The sequence below is a fragment of the Trichechus manatus genome, unplaced genomic scaffold, assembly GCF_000243295.1.
Source record: "Trichechus manatus latirostris isolate Lorelei unplaced genomic scaffold, TriManLat1.0 scaffold00016, whole genome shotgun sequence".
Taxonomy (NCBI): Eukaryota; Metazoa; Chordata; class Mammalia; order Sirenia; family Trichechidae; genus Trichechus; species Trichechus manatus.
This window is the reverse complement of record NW_004443952.1, coordinates 26936274-26954151: the sequence shown is the minus strand read 5'-3', so window position 1 is coordinate 26954151 and position 17878 is coordinate 26936274. Positions and strand designations below refer to the sequence as shown.

The 17878-nt window shown below is 51.9% G+C and overlaps 2 protein-coding genes and 1 non-coding gene across 3 annotated transcripts in view; 1 reads left to right on the top strand and 2 right to left on the bottom strand.

Moving 5' to 3' along the window:
* Positions 1–15690, top strand: part of DNAI1 (dynein axonemal intermediate chain 1) — a 59520-nt gene extending 43830 nt beyond the window's left edge. Inside the window, exons 13-20 of the mRNA XM_004372393.1 lie at positions 3614–3861; positions 6608–6697; positions 6830–6917; positions 7578–7657; positions 9076–9224; positions 9340–9439; positions 12143–12328; positions 15592–15690. Coding sequence (XP_004372450.1) covers positions 3614–3861; positions 6608–6697; positions 6830–6917; positions 7578–7657; positions 9076–9224; positions 9340–9439; positions 12143–12328; positions 15592–15690 — 1040 coding nt within the window. The remainder of the gene's footprint in view (positions 1–3613; positions 3862–6607; positions 6698–6829; positions 6918–7577; positions 7658–9075; positions 9225–9339; positions 9440–12142; positions 12329–15591) is intronic.
* On the bottom strand, positions 1029–1135 carry LOC111819727 (U6 spliceosomal RNA). The gene has a single exon (XR_002823297.1). It is a non-coding gene; the product is annotated as a U6 spliceosomal RNA (small nuclear RNA).
* A 269-nt stretch (positions 15691–15959) lies between the features above and the next one.
* ENHO (energy homeostasis associated) lies at positions 15960–17878 on the bottom strand. Its single transcript, XM_004372319.1, has 2 exons — positions 17771–17878; positions 15960–16772 (listed from the first exon to the last, which is right to left on the bottom strand). The coding sequence occupies exon 2, from the start codon at positions 16606–16608 to the stop codon at positions 16378–16380; it is 231 nt and encodes a 76-aa protein (XP_004372376.1). The 5' UTR covers positions 16609–16772; positions 17771–17878; the 3' UTR covers positions 15960–16377.

Sequence of the window (17878 nt, the reverse complement as noted above, 5' to 3'; positions counted from 1 at the left end):
TTGTATTCAGGAAACTTCTTAGCTTTCTGTTTAGTCCAGTTGTGCTGACTTCCCCTGTATTGTGTGTTGTCCTTCCCTTCACCTAAGATAATTCTTATCTGCTATCTAGTTAGTGAATACCTCCTCCCTCCCTCCCCACACTCATAACCATCAAAGAATGTTTTCTTCTGTGTTTAAACATTTTCTTGAGTTCTTATAATAGTGGTCTCATACAATATTTGTCCTTTCGCGACTGACTAATTTCATTCAGCATAATACTTTCCAGATTCATCCATGTTATGAGATGTTTCGCAGATTCATCGCTGTTCTTTACTGTTGCACAGTATTCCATTGTGTGAATATACCACATACTTTTTTATCTATTCATCTAATGATGGGCACCTAGGTTGTTTCCATCTTTTTGCTGTCGTGAACAGTGCTGCAATGAACATTTATCTATTCATGTGACAGCTCGTATTTATCTAGGATATATTCCAAGGAGTGGGATTGCTGGATCGTATGGTACTTCTATTTCTAGCTATTTAAGGAAGCACCAAATCGATTTCCAAAGTGGTCGTACCATTTTACATTCCCACTAACGATGTATAAGTGTTCCAGTCTCTCCACAACCTCTCCAACATTTATTATTTTGTGTTTTTTGGATTAATGCTAGCCTTGTTGGGGTGAGATGGTGTCTCATTGTAGTTTTGATTTACATTTCTCTAATGGCTAATGATCATGAGCATTTCCTCATGTGTCTGTTAGCCACCTGAATGTCTTCTTTGGTGAAGTGCCTGTTTATATCCTTTGCCCATTTTTTAATTGGGTTATTTGTCTTTTTTGTTGTCGAGGTTTTACAATATCTTGGAGATTTCAGAGATTAGATCTGATCAGATTTGTCATAGCCAAAATTTTTTTCCCAGTCTATAGGTTGTCTTTTTACTCTTTCGGTGAAGTCTTTTGATGAGCATAATTGTTTGATTTTTTTAGGAGCTCCCAGTTATCTAGTTTCGCTTCTGGTGTTTGTGCATTGTTCGTAATGTTTTGTAAAAAATATGGAACGATTCACGAATTTGCAGGTAATCCTTGCTCAGGGGCCATGATAATCTTCTCTGTATCGTTCCAGTTTTCGTATATGTGCTGCTGTAGTGAGCCCCCCTAACTTCTTGAGGGACTGCTTCCAAACTGTCCCAGGAAAAAGTGCTGACTATGGGGCCTGTCCCACTGATTCCTGAAAGTAGAGTTCAGGTCAACCTTCCCTGAATGTCCACTGTATTAATTTCGTATGGCTGCTGTGACAAATTACCACAAACATAGTTGCTTAAAACAACACAAATTTATTATCTTACTGTTCTGGAGATCAGAAATCAAAAATGGATTTCACTAAGCTAAAATCAAGCAGTTGGCAAGGTTGTATTCCTTCTGGAGGCTCTAGAGGAGAATCTGTTTCCTTATCTTCTCTACTTTCCAGAGGCAGCCAGCACTCTATGGCTTGTGGCCCCCTTCCAGCCAGCAGTCACATCACTCTGACCTCTGTTTCCATCCTCACATCTTCTCTGACTCTCCTTCCTCCCCATTTCCCTTATAAGGACTCCTGTGATTGGATTGGGCCCACACATATAAACCAGGATTATCTCACATCTCAAGGCCTTTAAGTTAATCACATCTGCAGAGTCTCTTTTGCCAGGCTTTACACTGATGCCCCAACATGGCCTCTGCCTGCCTTGCTTTCCCTGAACCCTGAGCAGAAGCCCAGCGTTCTCCTGACAGCCAGAACTCTCCAGAGTGGCCTCCCACAATCTAAAGCCATTGCCTGCTGGGCAGGAGGGGGTTGCTGGGGATGAAGTCCCCACTTATGATTGGCAGTTCAAGAAGACGTCAGTCCACACTCCTCATTGTCACTCTAGTAGAGGAGGCTGAGGTCAGTCAGAACTTTGGTCTACAGCAAGATTAAGCCACTCCTCCCAGCTACTCCCCTTGCCTGAGACCGTGGCTTTCTTAGAACGGCTGAATCAGGTTCCACCAGGAGTATCATTGAAGAATAGAGTCAGGAGAGGCCTTAGAGATTATCCAATGGAGCAAGGTTAGCAGGAGGCAGCACTACCACCAGAGAGAGCAAGCCTGCCAGGCCACACCAGGCCGTGCTCACTCCATTCTCTGCTGACAGCCAAGACCTGCTCACAGTCACCTGTGATAATGAGATGTGGATGGAGCACTCACAGGAGAGAGAGCCCTGTTGGCTGTATGGTCTGGAAAGCCTCCTGGAGGAGTAGGCGCTCGAGGACTAGTAGACTATCACCAGGCAAAGTATAAAAGGGGCATATATTGCAATTTAAGGAAGCAACGTGGGCAAAAGCACAGTGGGGCAGAGGAGATAAGACTAGGCCCACAAATTGGATGGGATACCTGAGACCTAGTAGTAGCTGAGTTCCTGCCCTGACCTCTTCCTCCAGGGTCCAGCCTGGATTGTCCTTGATCCCAGCCTAGCTGCTTACTATCTTGAGTGAGGGACATCCTGAGAAGTAAGACAGAGGGAACAACTCAATGAAACTAGTCAAGTTGGGGATACCTGCCTGTTCCTCCTATCCATGGTCTGTATACTCAGGACTGGCCACTCTCTCAGGGGCCCAGGCCCTGCAGCTGCCAGGGGCAGAGAAGGCAGCCTTGGAGGTAGGAGGGTAAGGAGGACTTTCATCTTGGCCAAAAGACTGCTCTAGCACCTTCCATCTCTCCAGCTTCAACTCTTCTGAACTCGGGGAACGGACTGGGAGGACATGCTAGTGGCAGGAGAGGTAGACTTGAGGGCTGGGACTGTATTCTCTTCAGTGACTAATTTCCAGGATGGGTGCCAAGTGTGCAGAGAATGAAAGAAAGAGTGGGAGGCACTCCCTTGACATGGGTCAGGGCAAGGAGGAGGACCTCTGCTGAGTGGTCCATTGTTGACCACCCAGAGCTGTGCCCAGGCCAGAAGGATGGCAGAGTGGGTCTGTGGAAGCCTGACTGGCTGGCCTGGGACTTCTGGATTCTGGGAGCATGCCTAGAGCTGGGGCTCAGGCTGCAGCTGGGGGCTGGGGCTGGAGAATATAGGATGATGCTCACAGGTGGTTAGTTTGGGACTTACTATAGACAAGTCCATTTTTCTCCAAGTTTAACCCTGTCCTTGGCTGTGTGTGTATGGGGTGGGTTGAGGGGAGGAGGGAACATACAGGCATTATCCAGGCATCTACAGAGTACCACAGTCTGCCCCGAGGCTGGGCATCTGAGCTCCTTCTGGAGGGTACTGCTCCATCCCAAGCCCCCTACACACATACATTCTTCACTTAGCAAATCTTTAAGCCTGCATTCCCCTTTCCTATACCTCAGGGGACATAGGAAAATGACTATCCATCCCTCAGATAAGCCTAGTCACCTTTACTGTTTTTTGGATCTGCCCATGAACCCTGAAAAGGGGTAGGCAGTGTCTCACGATTCTGTTTCACAGACAGGCAAGTTGAAGCCCAGAGAGGAATCCCAGGCTCTCTGACAGAGACAGAGCAGGGCAGAGCGGTGTCCATGTGGTGGGGGAGGGGCAAGGGGTTTCCCCAACAGGACAGTGGACTCTGCAACCGAAACGGCCCATCTCCCCCCGGGGCAGATGACTTCATGAAGCAGAGCCGGGGTATGCTGCTACTCTACAGCTTAAAGAACCCCAGCTTCCCAGAATACATCTTCAGCAGCGAGAGCGGCATCATGTGTCTCGACATGCACGTGGACCACCCCTACCTGGTGGTGGTGGGCCACTATGACGGCAACGTGGCCATTTACAACCTCAAGAAGCCCCACTCCCAGCCTTCCTTCCGCAGCTCCGCCAAGTCTGGCAAGCACACGGACCCTGTGTGGCAGGTCAGCTCAAACCAGGATGGGGAAGTGGGGATGGGAGTAGTGTGTGCATCTGGGGGCCATGGAGGAGGGACTTTTGGGAGGAGAAGGCCACAGGTAAGTGTATGGGGATGCCAGGTACCAGCTTAGAGGCCGAGGAGCTGGGAGTTAGAAGGGACAAAAAAAGGCAGAAGGTGGGAATCAGGATATAAGAGTGTCTCTGGTGAGAGCTGGGGTCTGCTGCCCCAGAGCTGCCATCAGGAGGGCCCCATCTGTCTGCTAAGAATCTCTTAGATATGGGAATAGTTACTCAGAGGCCATGACTGGACACTTCCAGGGCCTAACAGGCCCCAGCTGAGCATGTCAAGGGCTCCAGTTTCTTAACTCCCCACAGGGCCTCTGCTCAGCCATCTGGGCAGCCCAAGATTTATTTGAGGGAACTCCTAGACAGGGGTGGGTGCTGTTGGTCATCTGCCTTCGGGATGGGGCTGTAAGGCCTGGTCCTTTTTGGCAGGCAGTTGGATATATGAGCCTGGAGCTTGGAGGAGAGCCAAGCTGGTGAATGAGATGTCAAAGATATCAAAGTCTAGGTCCCTCTTAAACAGATTGTGTCGGAGGTATTTGTGGGAGACCAGACAGGTTGTTCAGACCCCAAATACCAGGCTGGGACAAAAGGACTTGGTTCTGTTGGCAGCAGGGAGCCATGGAAGTTTTTGGAGGCAGGGAAACAACTGTTCTAAGGGGGCTGGACTCCTGTCCTATGGCCCAGGCTACTTCCCCACGGAGCCCGCCTGGGTAGCCCCGCCCCGTTCAGGCTCCACTGTGACACCTCAGTCAGCAACACTGGTGTGTATGTGTGTGTGTGTGTGTTATGTGTGATTCCGAGGACGGGAGCGGGAAGGATGTGTAAGCAGAGACTGGGGTCAAGCAGGTCTGCTCTAATCAAATAAAGCAGAAAGAGAAGGAATCAGTTGAGCAGGCTCCAACCCCTCCCTAACCACCTGGTCCCTGGGCATTAATTCATTCTCTCAAGTCCCAGCCCCTCTTACTATCCACTTTATACCTACCCCTCCCATCCCTGGAGCACATATGTGGCTCATACACATATACACACTTGCTTGGAATATACATACGGCCCTTCACTGGGCATCAGGCAGCTAAGTAGGGTGTGAAGTACAATTTCCATGTGTGCTGGCTCATTAAACACTTCCCTTTGCAGCTCCCTAGTGCCTCTTACAGCCTGGCCTTTGACACTCCCTGTCCCCTCCCCTGTTTAAAGGGACCGCCTTTACACAGAAGGGGAAGTGGTCTCAGCATCAGAGCTGGCTCTGATTTGTGGCTCTGTGGGGTTCTAGGCCCCACAGTGAAAGCGCAAAAGAATTGCTGCCCAGACAGGCCCAGGCAGGACTCAGCTGCCCTCCTGCAGCTCTGATCAGCCAGGCCTGTAAGTGGCTGGGGAGGTGCAGCCCCTTACTTCCCCAGACAGCCATGGTGACAGCTGCGGTTAGAGGCAGCAGTGCTGGGCTCCCGGCCTCCCTCACTGGCCCTCTGCTTGTGACAGGGGGAGGGGACGGTGGTCCCAGCATGGGAGGTCTGTAGGGAGCTGGAGGACAGGAAGCTCTGGGCACCCAGCCCCACCCCTGCTCTCCAGGACACAGCTTGGCCGGGCCTCCACATCTGGCAACAGAAACTTGAGCCTCAAGCATGTCATCTTCATAAGACAACAGCTTTGTCTCCAAAACACTTTCCCATATGTTCCCTTCCAGCCCTGAGAAGACGGGTGGGGCAGGATTATTAACTCCGATTTGCAGATGGAGAAATGCAGTTCAAATCTGGGATTTAGGAGCAAGATTCTGAGAGTGGTTGCCAGTGACAAAGTGAAGGTAGAAACAGAGGAGAGGCTTCCTAGAGAAATGCCAAGCCTGGAAAAGGTGGGCAGGGGAGAGGGGCCTACCCCTACCCACCAAGCAAGCAGGAAAAAGCCCCCTGCAGAACCTCAGGCTTAGCACCCAGAATCCTAGGTTGATGATAATAATTAGGATATTATCAGATGCTGTGGAGTCAGTCCCAACTCATGGTGACCCCATGTGTGTCAGAATAGAACTGTGCTCCATAGGGTTTTTAATGGCTGATTTTTCAGAAGTAGATTGCCAAGACTGTCTTCCAAAGCACCTCTAGGTGGACTAGAACCTCCAACCTTTCAGTTAGCTGCCAAGTGCATCAATCATTTACACCACCCGGAGACTAACGAGGATATTAGCTAATGTTAATCGAACACTTAATGTATACCAGGTCCTGAACTATGGGTTTCACATACCTTATCTCATTTACTCCCCACAGTGAGCCTGCTCTATTGTGATTCCTGTTTTATAAATGAGGAAACTGGTTGATGGGTTCTGTCCTTTCCGGGTCATGTCTATGTAAGGGGATTGAACCCAGAGCCATTTTTTTTCTCTCCACAACCAGACTTCTATAATCCAACCCAGGGAGGAATTGGGCACCGCCATTGACAAGCTAGTGGGTTAGGGCAGAGCCCTGACTGGCACTGTTGCCCCAGGATGGTCAGGGAGAGAGGAACATGGGAGACAGAGATGGATGGAAGGAGGAAGGGAGAACCAATCCTGGGATTCTGGGAAATGGGCTCACGGAACTTGCTTCTGAGCCTTACATGGGTTCTTGGAGGAGCCCAGCCCACCTCTCATAACCCAGCTCACAGCCCTAACTCAACACTTTAGCAGTGTCCCAGAGCTCATGGTTTGGGATGTTTCAGGTCAAGTGGCAGAAGGATGACATGGACCACAATCTTAACTTCTTCTCTGTGTCATCTGACGGCAGGATTGTGTCTTGGACGCTCGTGAAGGTGCCTGCTTCCCAGGGAGGGTCACACAGGGGTGGATGGGTGGGTGCTGAATGAAAAAGGGCACCCCCTAACCCTGCTGATCCAGCCCAACCCATGGCCTTCTGCCTGCACCCTATCTGTCTGTCACTGCAGAGCGAGCTGGTTCACACAGATGTCATCAAGCTGAAGGTGGAGGGCAGCACCACCGAGGGTCTCGAGGGGTTGCAGCTACACACAGTAGGTAGGAACCCCAGCCCACGCACATCAGAACTGGGCCAGGTCATTCAGGTGCCATGAGGGTCAAGGACCCTGGTCCTCCCCATGACTGAGCACTCGATCCTCCACTTATGCTGGAGCCCAACAGAAGATAATGAGAAAGCTGAACCTGTGGCTGTTTGCAGACCCTCCCTGCCTCGTTTTGGTAGGTCCCAGCCCTGTGTGCAGACCCTGTTCCTGTTTATGCAGATCAGGTGCTGTGATGTAGATCCAGCCGTTTATGTAGATCAGGCCCTGTTTACCCAGATCCTATCCCTGTTTACTCAATTCCTACCCTGTTTATGCAGACTATATCCCTGTTTACACAGACCATGTCCCTGTTTGTAGACCCTGTCCCTGTTTACCCTGACCCTGACCGTGTTCTGACTCACTCCCTGCCTTGTTTACCCAGACCCTGTTCCTGTCTTCAGAACCCCTATTTGCGGCATCCTAACTGCCTGGGACAAGCAGGCCAGGGGGCTGGTTCCTGTTTGTCTGGCCTGGTCCCAGCCCCGAGAGGGGCTCAGCTCAGTCTGGTCCAACAGCCTGCTCTGAGTTCCCTCTCTGGGTCCCCTCTCTGGGGAGGGGAGGTGCTGGGAGCCTCCCTCTCAGAACTGGGCTAAGGGCTGGTCCCTCTTTTCCCAAGGCTGTGGCACTGCCTTTGACTTCCACAAAGAGATCGACTACATGTTCCTAGTGGGCACAGAGGAGGGAAAAATCTACAAGGTGAGGCAGCTCTGCCCCCATGCCAGCTCCTTACAGGGCCACCTAGACCTGAACACTCCCCTCCCACCCTACACCCCCCCGACCCAGAGTTTATAATTCTCCACATACCCTATAATGCTGACCTTACCAAAAAAAAAAAAAAAAAACAACCCATTGCCATCGAGTCGATTTGGACTTATAACAGCCCTATAGGACAGAGCAGAAATGCCCCATAGAGTTTCCAAGGAGCGCCTGGTGGATTTGAATTGCTGACCTTTTGGTTAGCAGCCGTAGCTCTTAACCACTATACCACCAGGGTTTCCAGACAGACATTAGTGTGTATCAATTCTGGAAGGTTTCCTGGGGGAGGAGGACACATTTCTTGACCTGCTTTGGTGGCAAGAAGAAGGGGAAAATGTGGAAAAGGGGATGGAAAATCTAGAGGGTGACTTTGGGCTCCCAGCATTTTTCCCTCTGGGCCCTGTCTTCCCTCCTGAGATGGGAGGAGGTGGAGGTGGAAGTGGTGGTGAGGTGGGGTGGGGGTTGGAACATTCTGGGAAGACTTCCTGGAGGGGATCTGAACTCCAGCTGAGCTTTAAAGGCCAAGTAACAAGCAGATTTATTTTTGAAAATGGACAGCCTCCAGCCGACAGGATGGAACCTCAGGGCCGTCTGCAAGGTCTCAGTGTTAGTAGGTGAACATCCTCTGAAGTGCCATCGTACAGAAATAGCTCTGCTGCCAGCTTTTCTCAGGCTCACAGACTCAGAATGTTAATTACAGGCAGGCTCCAGGGAGCCCCTGAGGCCCAGCCAGAGCTGGTCTGAATGCAAAAGAGGTCCCCACCCGCTCTCCACCCCTCCCCACTGGCCCAGGCTCCAGGAAGGAGGGACTCACTGCACTGTCTCCTGGAGGCAGGGAGTGAGGGGCATGCTGGTCTGGGCAAGTACCTGAATGGGAAACTTGAAGATAGGGGTTTGCCCCTGGCTCAGCACCTGCTCGTACCTGGGCAAGGTGGGATGTTTATCATCATTACAAAAATTCTGTGAGCTACCGATGGACCCAGGGCTCTGTCTGTCTGTCCACAGGCCCTGGCCTGGAGAGATGGCTAGGCCACACCTGACCCAGGGTCCTCAGATCTGCCCAGTGCTGACTCAGGGAGAGAAGGCCTTTTCTGCCTGGCCTGGCATCCTGCGGGGTTCAGGCCCTCACCTTCCAGGATGGCTCCCCTGCCTACCTGAGCCCCTAGCCCCTTAAGCTCCTCCTTCCTCTCTGGGTGTGATAAGGGTGGAGAGAGCAGCCAGCCAGCGGGCCCCAGCTCAGCCTGTGACACTGATGTGGGGTGAGGACAGGTTGAGTCTCAGTTCTGGTGTTCCAGGGCCCCCAGGGAGGTGCTGTTGCTGACCTCACCACTCTTAACCCCTGAATCTCTCCCTCCCAGTGCTCTAAATCCTACTCCAGCCAGTTCCTTGACACCTATGATGCCCACAACATGGCAGTGGATGCTGTATCTTGGAACCCATACCACACCAAGGTCTTCATGTCCTGCAGCTCTGACTGGACAGTGAAGATCTGGGACCATACCATCAAGTGAGGGGCCTGCCCCTGGCCCTGCCCTGCCCCCAGCTTCACCCTGGGCTGGCCTGTGGGTCTCTGGCACTGTGAGCCCTCGTGTCATGACCTTTCTACCCCTCCACCACCGCAGGACCCCAATGTTCATCTATGACCTGAACTCAGCCGTGGGCGATGTGGCCTGGGCACCATACTCTTCTACTGTGTTTGCGGCGGTCACCACCGATGGGAAGGTGAGTGCCCCTTCCTAACCTGATAAGCCCCTACTGGAAATAGGATGAGGTATCTCAGGGTCTCCCTCATGGAGAGCCCACCCCATAACCAGGTCAGGTACAGGAAGGTGGGACCAAAGGACTGTGTATTCTCAAGGGTCAGGCAGATCAGGGACCATTCATCCCAAGAGGCCTTAAGGAAGGAATGGCAGCTGTTCATCTTGGAGGAAAGAGCACTCTGCGGGATGAGACCCCATAAGGAGTAGTTACCTTTTCTGAGACCCCTGGGAGAGGGAGGTACAGGGTGGCAGGGGCCAGCTCAATCTATGAAAAAACTTACGAGCCAGAGTTAATCAGTGATAGAAATACTGTCTATAAGGTAGTGAGGTCCCTATCCCTGGAAGAATGCAAGCTGAATCTGGGAACAGACTTCAGAAGGGATGGGATGGGAGGGAACTATTCAACAGTGAGACTTGGTGGAAGCTCAGAAAACAGCATTTTGTGAGCAAATTCTTAGACGCAAACCTGTTCTCCTTATGGACTTTAATATAAACTGAGAAGAACCTGCTGCCCCCAGGAAAGAGTATAGTGGTTAAGGTATCACCTTAAAGTCAGTCAAATGTCTACAAAGGGCCAACTATGGTGCCCAGCTTCATGCTAGGCTGTGGTGGTTCAGGTCCCTGTTCTCATGGAAAAGACAAAAAGCAACAACAATAACAAAATTCCTAGAGTGCTAAGTGCTGGCCGGAGAATTAAAAGAGGGTGATGTGTTCACACAGATGTTCGTAACAGTATTATTCATAATAGCCAAGAAGTGAAACAACCCAATGTCCATCAATGGATGAATGGATAAAATGTGGTATATCCATGTGTCTTAGTCATTTAGTGCTGCTCCAACAGAAATACCACAAGTGGATGGCTTTACGAAGAAAAATGTATTCTCTCACAGTCCAGTAGGCCACAAGTCCAAATTCAGGGTATCAGCTCCAGGGGAACGTGTTCTCCATCAGCTCTGGAGGAGAGTCCATGTCATCAGTCTTCCTTTGGTCTGGGAGCTTCTCTGCACAGGAACCTCAGATCCAAAGGACGCACTCGGCTCCCAGCACTGCTTTCTTGGTGGTATGAGGTTCCCATGTGTCTTTGCTCGCTTCTGTCTTTTATATCTCAATAGAGATTGCATTAAGACACTGATCTTGTCAACCTCATCAGTGTAACCACATCACAGTGATAGAATTTACAACACATGAGGAGATCACATATAATCTCATCATAGTGGTAGAGTTTACACCACATAAGGACATCATATCAGATAACACAATCATACAATACTGGGAATCATGACCTAGCCAAGTTGCTACACACATTTTTTGGGGGACACAATTCAGTCCATGACACCATGCAATGAGATATTTATTTTTTGCAATAACAAGTATACTTACTGCTACTACAGCGTGGTTGAACCTTGAAAACATTATGCCTAGTGAAAGAAGCCAGTCATAAAGGATCATATATTGTATAATTCCATTTCTGATATGGAAATAGGCAAATCTATAGAGACAGAAAGTAAATTTGTGGTTGTCTAGGGCTGGGAGGGTGGGGGAAAATGGGAAGTGACTGCAAATAGGTAGGTACGGGGTTTCTTTTTAGGGTGATGAAAATGTTCTAAAATTTATTGTGGTGATAGTTGCACAACTCTGTGAAAATACTAAAATCTATTGAATTGTATAAATGGCCAAATTATATCTCAATAAAGCCTTTATATTAATAAAAAGAAAAAGGGTGATGTGAAAGAGAAGGACTGGATGGGTCCTTAGAGTGGTCAGGGAAGGCTTCTTTGAGGAGGTGACATCCAAGTTGAGAATTGGATGATAAAAAGGAGCCGGCCATGTGAAGTTGGGGCATCAGGTGTTGAGGGGGGGGGTTCCAGACAGAGGGAACAGCTAGTGCAAACACCCAAGGTGGGAATGAGCTTGAAGGGAATGAGTTTCTGGAACAGAAAGGCAAGTGTGTCTGGGGTTAGTGAGCAAAAGGGACAGAGGAAAGCAAGAGGTGAGAGTGGAAAGATGGGCCAGGATAAGGAATGTGGATTTTACTTTTAGTACCAAGAGAGACTGTTGGAAGATTTAAAATGTTTAAAGGTAAGTCTGGCCGCTGCGTGGAGGGTGGATTGTAGGAGGTCAGTGTGGAAGCAGGGAGACCAGTTAGGAGGCTGCCACAGTTGTTCATGCCAGAGCTGGTCTTAGTTTGGATTAAGATCAAACATTTACTGAGCACTTACATGTCAAGCACTGTCTGAGCACTGTACATATATTAGCTGGTATAAATCCTAGCTCTGCCACTTACTAGCAAGTTAGCTTCTAAGAGCCTTTTCCTCATTTAACAGAACCAACTTTACAGAGTGGTTCTGAGAATTATAATTAGATGATACAACCATGTAACATGCTTGCCCAGGGTATATAGTAAGTGCTCAATAAATGATAGCTATGATTATTGTTAATTCTGTATAGACTTAGAGTTTCTCCTAACCTTTTTATTTCTCACTCCCCCAACTACAGGAAAAACATAAGCAGACACAAAAGTTTCCCTCCTGCTGCCCTCCAGCTGCAGCATGCTAGCCGTTAGCCTTCCACAGTGTTTTCCCAGAAAGCCCAAGGGCTGTTTCCTCTGAGGTAGGGGACAGGGGCCCCATTAACCCTGAGTGTGCTGACACTGACCTCTCCACAGGCCCACGTGTTCGACTTGACCATCAACAAGTACGAGGCCATCTGCAACCAGCCCGTGGTGGCCAAAAAGAAGAATAAGATCACCCACGTGCAGTTCAATCCCATCTACCCCATCATCATTGTGGGTGATGACCGTGGGCACATTACCTGCCTCAAGCTCTCACCCAACTTGCGCAAGATGCCAAAGGTACAGGGTTGGGGGAGGGGTGCCCCAAGAGATAAAGTCTCCAGGATGGTGGGGGATGAGAGAAAGGCATGGAATCAGGTGTGGCCCCCAGGTTTCTGGTTTGGGAGACCCTGGCTGGTGTCATTGCCCAAATGAGGAGCACAGGAGGAGAAGGAGGTTTATGGGGAGACAATGAGATCAGATGTGACACACTGAGTCCTAGTTACCTGCAGGGGCTGCCAGGTAGAGACATCTAGTGAGCAGGGGACTCTATGGGTCTTAAGCTTGGGGGAGGTGCAGGGGACTCTATGGGTCTTAAGCTTGGGGGAGGTGCATGGGCATCATTGGATTATGGATAGGAAGCTGTGGATGTAGGCCAGGTCTACATCCAGGGCTTAGTTACTGCTTAGCTGGCTGGTCTTACACGGGGCTGCAGCTCCACTGGTCCCTGAGCAGGGAGCTGTGAGTCCACACAGGGGAGAAGGAAATGAGCCGTGAGAAGGATAACTAGGTCAACAGCTATGCAGTCCTCCTTTTGAGCTCTGATTCCCGTTTCTGGGGTCTGTTATTATCAAGAGACCCTGCCCAGAGTCCAAGGACCCCAAATCCAGGCCACAGAGCCCAGAGCCATGACCTCAAAGTTTAGAACTCAGAGTCCAGATTAGAACCCAGGCCTTAGAATCCAGAGCTCAAGAGCCCAAGTTAAAAACTCAAAACCCAAAAACCCAGAGCCTAGCCCTGCCCATTTAGGTGTTGGAGTTTGAAGCCCAGTGCAGCTGGGTAGATCTAAGAGAAGAAATGAGATTTGCTTTCTGCCAGGTTCTGGGTCAGGATAGACTGGACCAGGGCTAGGCCAGGTTGCCCTGACAACTATACCCCAGGTTGCAGTTGGAGTCCTTTACTGCAGTTCAAGGCTAGGGCAGAGGCCTGTCTCTTTCAAGTACTAACACCTCCCCCCATGTCCCAGTACCAAGGCAGGACCACGGCTGCACTGTACCTCTGGTGCTGAACTGGTCCATTCCCCACCATGGCCAGGGTGGCATAGGCTGGGACTGGAGTTTGGCCTGGCCTGTAATTGTAGCCAGCTGGGGGAGGGGGTGGACTTGGCTATAAATACTCAGAAGACTGCTAAGCGAGCCGGCAGCTGTGGCCCAGAGGCTGTGGTGGGCTCCAGTGGTGGGGGCTGGGCGTGGTCTGAAGCTGCTGAGCCCAGCTAGTTGGCCCCAAGGAGAGGGGAGGAGGCAGCACAATTTGCGGAACAGATAAAATCTGTTCTTAATTAACTGAGGAGAGAGACCCAGGCTTAAGCTGGCAGAGCTGTACAGCCCTCTGGGAGAGATGATGGTCACCCTTTGGGGCAGAGGGTGTGGCCATAGCACCACAGCGGGGAGGTAGCTATGATCTGAGGAGGCAAGGCTCTCCCACAGTCCCAACTCCTCTCACAGCAAGGTCAGTCCTGGCTGCAAGCTGGCTCCATGTATCTGGGGTCCTATGTCTGAGGGCCTGAAGACAAGGTACCTGGGGCTCTGAGGACCTGAGCAGGTCATGGCTGGGAGCTGGTACTTGGGTGGATTGAAGGTTCCTATGAAATTACCATTTGAGCCCTATCACAGCTAAGTGATTTCGTGCAAAAGGAAGTCCTCTGGGCACCCCTATTGCCCTTCTTCTATGGGCTGCAGCCGCCCTGCCCTCTGAGGGGGCTTAGCCACAGAGGTCTGGGCTGCCCAGTCCAGGGAGCTTCCCATGATGGGTATCAGAGCCCCAGCTTATCAAAGTTCAAGGACTGTCTTTCCCTAACTACTGTATAGGTGGGAAACTAAGGCTCAGAGAGGCAAAGGACTTGCCGAAAGTCACACAGAGAATTAAGAACAGAGCTGAAACTAAAAGCCAGGTCCTCCAACACTCAGGGAATAGGGTTAGGCCAAAAAGGAAACCCAAGCTTAATTCAGGAGACAGAGTGGGAAGAGAAAGAAAAAGACATCTTTGTCCTCTCTATCTCTAGAGCACAGATGATCTGGGTAATGACAAAGGCCCCGGGCTGCAAGGCGTTGGGGGAGATAGATTTGAGAGCAGGTGCAGGGGCCACAACAGAAAGAAACCTGAGCCCCATACAGTGTCAGCAGCTGGGATGGGGCCAGGAGGGGGCCTGCTGGCCCTGCACTCCCCCCACCTCACAGCACAGGCAGATCCAGGCCAGGCCCTCAGCAGGCAAGGCTGGGGCAGGTGCCAGTGAGCAGTGGGCACAGGTGGCTGAGAGGGAGGGGCTGCGAGCTGAGGGAAGACAGGAAATGGCAGCTGCCCAGCCTGCCCCAGCTCAGCCCACACTCCACTGCCTGGACAGAGGGTGGATGGGACTGTTGCTGGTCTGCTAAGGAGCCCTCAGGCCTGTGAGCAACACATACCCAGCACCCCAACTCCCTTTTACTCAGGGCCCAGCTTACCAGTGGAAGCATTAAAATGCTCTGTAGGCTGGAATGTTGTTAGTTGCCACTGAGTCGATTCTGACTCATGGCGACCTCATGTGTGCAGAATAGAACTGCTCCTTAGGGTTTTCAAGGCTGTGACCTTGAAAAAAGCAGATCGCCAGGCCTGTTTTCCGAGGCACCACTGGGAGGGTTTGAACCGCCAACCTTTAGGCTAGTAGTTGAGCGCTTAACCATTTGCACCACCCAGGGACTCCTACAGCCTGAGGTGAGGAGTCATAAATTCAGGACTGTTTTTCTGAGAGACAGTTCCAGCCAAGGACATATGGAATCACACAGGATATCCCATGTGCCCTCACGGGTCTCCTGACACACTCCAGGACCCTAGGTTTGTCTGACTAAGCAGGCCTGCCCCAGATAGCACCCCACCCCCAACCTGACCTGAGGGCATTAGGTAAGAATACTAGATAAGGGCATCTGTAGCTTTGTCCACCCTCTTCTCTCTCCCGGAAAAGGCACCTCTTAGCTCTTTGGTAGGCCTTAGCCAGAGACCTTCCTCTGGGAAGGATGGTCCCAACAGTCAGAGGTCTCACCCATCCCCGGGGCTACAGCTCTCCCCTGGCTTAAAAGGCCAGTTCCTCTGAGGGTCAGTGGGCAGATGCCTTCCTGAACTGTTCCCAACATAAAGATCCTATGCCCATCTGAGGATCCAAGCTCTCAGCTGGGCCCCCGTGTCACTTAACCTGAGTTGGGGAGAAGGCAGAGATCTAGAACCAGGCAGGGGAGGGGTCGGCAGAGGAGGTAGTGCCAGCACCCGGAGAGAGGTGGCCCATCTCTCACCATTCCTCCTCCCACTTGCAGGAAAAGAAGGGGCAGGAAGTGCAGAAGGGTCCAGCTGTGGAGATCGCAAAATTGGACAAACTGCTGAATCTGGTGAGGGAAGTAAAAACCAAGACCTGAGGGCTGGCCTTAGTACCTGTTCCATTTTTTAAATTCATTTCTTGCAGCCCCTGACCCTGGTACCCAGCCCAGACTTAGCACTCACCATGTGACCCTGCTCCTGACCAGGCCCCAGCATCTGCCCTGGCCCCAGCACCTCACCCCAGGACTTGGCCCTCAACCACCATTACCCCCTCCCACTTTGCACAAATAAACTTGTGTCTGGAAGCCCACTCCACACCTTTAATCTTGCCACTGCAGGGCCCTCAGGAAGAGGAGGAAATCTCAGGGTGGAGCCATAGTTCATTTATTATCCAGCAAACAGCAGGAGGACCAAGGGAGGGGCCCAGTCTGGACACCCTCCCATTATTGCCATGGGTTCCAGTTTGCTTCCCCAACTAGAGGGCCTAGAGGTGCTTAGTTGGCCTAGGAAGAGGGTGGACCCAGCCCCTGGCCCTTGGGGTGGGGCAGAGTCCAGATGGCCCTGGTTCTAGCACCAACTCATGAACCTCCACCCCAGGCCCATCTCCCTAGAGCCATTGAGCCCCTGTTGGAGTCAGGCTGACTAGACTCTGGGCTGCCAGGTCCAGCTCCAGGCAGGCTGGACTGTGAGTTCTGGACCCCAGGCTGGCTGAACTCTTGGATCCTGATTCCAGGCTCTGGGCAGGGTAGACTTAGGTCCCAGGCTCCACGCTAGGCCAGGGGCCTTCAGGGATGCAGCAGGTAGCTGCCTTCATGGCTGGGCTTCTGAGGCGGGGGAGCCTTTTCAGGACAGGGGCCAGGGCTAGAGTTGGGACTGGATTCAGAGAGGGAGTCAACGTCAGCAGAGCGGGAGTGGCAGGCCCAGCAGAGAATGACCCAGAGCAGCAGCAGCAAGAGGCCTACAAGGCCGTTGCAGACGATGGCGATGAGGGCCCCCTGGGAGATGGCTGCCCCCATGACGGGCAGCACCCTCAGACCAGCACAGACAGTGGGTCTGCCTCAATGGCAAGGCCCATGCCGAGGCGGGACTCCAGTATGGCTGGCCTTCCAAGGAAGAGGCTGTCCTGTCTACACACTCGATGATTCCCAGCCAGTGGAGATGTACACCGGCAGTCCTGATCCTGTGCAGGATACAAAGCAAAGGAGAGGGTGGTAAGGAAAGAGGAGTGGGGAGGCCTAGGAGGGGTGAGTAGAAAAAAGAGCACTCCTCCCACATCTCTGGCTACCCTGGCAGAGGGCCTTGGGTCCAACAGGCCTGAATACCCCACAAAACCAACACCCCCATCCTCAGCCCTGGCTCTAGGCACCTAGGTGTAGCTATAGTGGGGGGAGCTGGAACAGGCAGCCTGTATCTCATTCTCCTTAGAACCAGTGGGCATGGCCTGGCCCTGCCCACTGAGCTTCCAGCCCTCAGAAGCACTGTGTGGGGGTGGGACTGAGGTAGCCTAAGGCCTCGGAGGATGGAGACTGTGACCAGCTTCAGTGTGGCCTGGGTGCCTCCCCAGTCTCAGGACTCAAGCCAACCAGCCCAGGAGACCTCAAGAGGCACCAGCTCACACAGAGGGAACTTTGTGGAGGCCCTGGCAGGCATGTGTGGGTTCTATGTATCCAGGGCTGGGTACCTGGGTGTGCCTCTCTGTGGGACTCTGTTTGTCCAGGTCAGGTGCATGTGACTGGCTGTCTTACTCTGTCTCTTCGTTCCCTTCCTGGATGTGAGCCGCTGCCTCTGTTTACCCACCTGTGTTTGTGTGTGACTGTCTTTTCTCTCTGTGGGTAGCTCTCTTTATATCTGTCTCTCTGTGTGTCCCCATCACTAAGTGTGTCTCTGTGTCTTGCTTCTCTCCAGATCTGTCTCTTTGTGTTTCTCTGTATCAGTCTCTGTGTCTATGGGCTTCTTGGATCTCTCTTGCTCCCAGCTGGGTGCCCTCCTGTTCCCGTGAATCTGAGTCTTTCCCCTCCTCTCTCCATGGGGTCTGTCTCTGTGGTTCTCTGAGTCTCTTGTGTGTCAGTCTTTGTGTCTGTCTCTCTTTCTCCTTGGCTGTGCAAGTGTCTCTGTCTCTGTGGGGTCTCCGTCCCTGGGTCTCGGCTCCCGTGCCCGTGGAGGGAGGGTGCTCCTTACCTGAGTTGAGCCCGGTGCGCGCCCGCGGGGGGTCCGGGGCAGCAGGATGCTCGGCGACCACTGAGGCTCGGGAGCCTGCGGGCGGGCGGGCGGGCGGCGGGACGCGGG